This window comes from Suillus fuscotomentosus (genome assembly GCF_016647785.1).
Source record: "Suillus fuscotomentosus strain FC203 chromosome Unknown F5891scaffold_63, whole genome shotgun sequence".
Classification (NCBI taxonomy): Eukaryota; Fungi; Basidiomycota; class Agaricomycetes; order Boletales; family Suillaceae; genus Suillus; species Suillus fuscotomentosus.
Window position 1 is genome coordinate 85376 of NW_024539575.1, and position 2319 is coordinate 87694.

The 2319-nt window shown below is 44.1% G+C and overlaps 1 protein-coding gene across 1 annotated transcript; it reads right to left on the reverse strand.

Annotated features, from left to right (window-relative positions):
* Positions 1–1365: 1365 nt before the first annotated feature.
* F5891DRAFT_959690 (uncharacterized protein) lies at positions 1366–1734 on the reverse strand (the record flags this gene model as incomplete). Its single annotated transcript, XM_041375668.1, has 1 exon — positions 1366–1734. The coding sequence occupies one exon, from the start codon at positions 1732–1734 to the stop codon at positions 1366–1368; it is 369 nt and encodes a 122-aa protein (XP_041221290.1).
* Between the last annotated feature and the right edge of the window lie 585 nt (positions 1735–2319).

A 2319-nucleotide genomic window follows, 5' to 3' on the forward strand; every position in this document is an offset into this window, starting at 1 on the left:
TTGATGGTGAAGTCAAACAGGGCTATGTCAGGCTTCTGGCAGTTGTATTCGTCTGGTATAGGAGAGGTGGAGAACTCTGCAGACCAGTACCGGGATCCAGCCGAGATGTTGAAAGGGAGGTGGGGTTTCAGTTTGTGATGCAGGTGATACTGGATGGTGTAAAAGAGACATTGAAACTCTTTTTCGGTCATCACGGGCACCTGTCTGTGCCTTTTCTTCGATCTAGAAGGCTGGTACTCTTGGGAACTCCATGTTTCTGTTTCAGATTGGCCATGGATCACTAAGTCAAAAGAGAGCTCTATGCCAAGTGCTGCACCCTTGATCTCTCCATCATTGATATCTGTATCATCATCCTCTGCATCCTCGCACTCTGTGCCACTGTCCTCTGTACCGTCGTCTTGTTTTGCGCCATGAGTATGTTTGATTCCTTTTCTCCTGCGGTGGAATTTCCATTTGTCTCCATGACGAAGACAATAAAAAAACTATCAGGGCATATGAACGACAAGAATATACATCTGTTGAAGGACGGCCGGAAGGCCCTGCAAGTAGTACCAGATCAGGTTTCAGCAGGAATGACACTAATGCAGGAACAAAAGATCGTTAGCGAGGAGGATAATAGTGGTTTTGAGATTGAGGTGGACGATTTCCTCAACTGACCTGTCAGGCTAATGATGGACCAGCTGCCACTGGAGGATTTTTCTCAGTGTTTGCCTTCACTTTTGGTTGTTGTAGTCTGGGAACATAGTTTGGACATAGCTTGTTTGATGCTAGAAACTCATTAGATACCACTGTTGCATTGGATAAACACTTACCAATATGACCAAGGTTCCTGCATGCACTGCACTTCCTTGGTCGCTTCACAGAAGGAACGTCTACAGAGCCAGCGCCTTTGATTGACTGTGGGTTTGGCGCAAGATAATGCTGGTTTACAATAGAGGAGGAGCTGAAAACAGGGACAGATACTGAAGCCACTGGCTTGGGAGATGGTGGACGTGGTAACAGAATGCACATCTTGATGATTTTGAGGATTTCAGGGCCGTATAAATCTGCATAACACCAGTGTGTCTGCTCAAAGAGAGCAGTGGTGCTGATAATCTTCGAGTAGTGAGCAAGGTCAATAATGTGGTCCTTATTTTTCTTAGTGTGCTTTGCCCTCTTCCTAGCAGGACCACTTATGTGTCCCTGTGGCGATGGGTGCTTCCACTTTCCACAGTAGGTATCAAAATACAATGGCTCGACAAAATATACTGCAAGTGCTGTTAGTAATGGGTCTCGTGCTGCACATCAAAGTCCCTGCATTAACATGCATAGGGATGGTGTATATCCCCATTGAACGATGAGAGTGGTATCACACAAGTCAAGACCCTAATGCATATATCGTGAGCTCAAGTGCTCATCAGTCCACAGACCACGACTTACCATTCCTGCAGCGTCCATATAGCAGATGCCCCAAATGTCCCATCTACCAAGCTTATCCATTATATCAACACAAAAATCCATAGACATGCCAGAGTGAAACCAAATGACCTTATCTTGTGATCGCAGTGGCATATCAAGATGGATGCAGTTACAAGCACTCTCAGCTTTGTCACGCGAGTTGGTAAACAGCATGAGTTTTTCGTGGGGCATGGTTCCATTGAAAGAGAATATCCAGGTAAGATCATGCATGGAGCTGCAGGAATATTTCATCTCCTCTACCATCAGGTGAATGTTGGGACGGTCATTAGAACACATAATCTTCGTAGTATTATATGATTGAGTATGAAGTTTTGACTGGATGTCATGAAGAATGTGTGGTGGCATTGTCGCTGACGCCGTATGGAAAGAGACATAATCTGGAAGGAACCATTGAAGGTTCCCCAATTCACTATACAAAGGTTGGAAATCCTTGCCCCATTCACTAATACAATGATCTTCATCAAATGTAACATTGAAAAGAGTGTCAGTGAATCTTTTGTAGTTCCACAGATTCTTAAATTGTGCATCTCCAAGTACTCGCTCCGGGCTGACAGTAATGACGTGGTACTTGAGTTTCGCAATGTCCTATCATGTATAACAAGCATCAGCACAGCTATATTCAAATGATATGCACTCAAATTGAAAGCTTCATCGGTAGCATTTTCTGCAGAAAGATTGTAGGCCAGGAAACCCAGCGTTTTTGCTTCATTATGAGTTTTCTCACCAAGAATATTCAGAGGCATCACTATGAGGATAATTCCATTGTTGTTGAATAGAAGGGGGATCCAGAATGTGAATGTTTTGCCTGAGCCAGTCGGAGAAATAGTAAAGACATTTTTCTTCTCAAGCTGATGCAAAGCC